The 503-nt window shown below is 43.3% G+C and overlaps 1 protein-coding gene across 1 annotated transcript; it reads right to left on the bottom strand.

Moving 5' to 3' along the window:
- Nucleotides 1-28: 28 nt before the first annotated feature.
- On the bottom strand, nucleotides 29-262 carry SARC_18310 (hypothetical protein; the record flags this gene model as incomplete). The annotated part of the gene is made up of 1 exon (XM_014287610.1): nucleotides 29-262. A coding segment is annotated over one exon (234 nt), but the record flags the coding sequence as incomplete, so codon positions are not given.
- Nucleotides 263-503: the final 241 nt, after the last annotated feature.

Below are 503 nucleotides of genomic sequence, written 5' to 3'. Positions count from 1 at the left end.
GCCGATTGTAAAACCTAAAACCCCCAATTCATACCTGTATATCCAGTTGTGCTGTGGTTTCGACGGCGCTTGGTAATGTGATCGCTAGAACCTCATCCTTGCTCGTACATTCTGAAGTGTCGCTCGCTACTAGTCCACTTTTGGTCGAGTACAGTGCCTTATCCAGCACTAATTGCCGAGGACTGGTTAGTTGCGACAGAACATCCGATGCCATAGTCGCACTATCCGCATCACTGTCACTCGTTGTTGATTCAGTTTCAACCTGTTAAGATAGTAGAGAAGAGTTATGGCCGTTCAATACAAGACTTCATGAAAGAGATACAGTATACCAACTGCCGCTTATAGAAGCAACTGGAGGAAAAATAATGCCGCTCGCCACCAATAGGGTTTCACTCAATGTAGATTCATGCAGAACTTATACATTGCATATATATGCACACGGCAGGACAGCCGTTGGCAAAGGTAATAGTTGTATATTTATAATTCATTAACGTGGCTATATA

This window comes from Sphaeroforma arctica, assembly GCF_001186125.1.
Source record: "Sphaeroforma arctica JP610 unplaced genomic scaffold supercont1.15572, whole genome shotgun sequence".
Lineage (NCBI taxonomy): Eukaryota > Ichthyosporea > Ichthyophonida > Sphaeroforma > Sphaeroforma arctica.
Note: the sequence above shows the minus strand (reverse complement) of the source record. Positions and strands in the feature narration are given on the sequence as shown.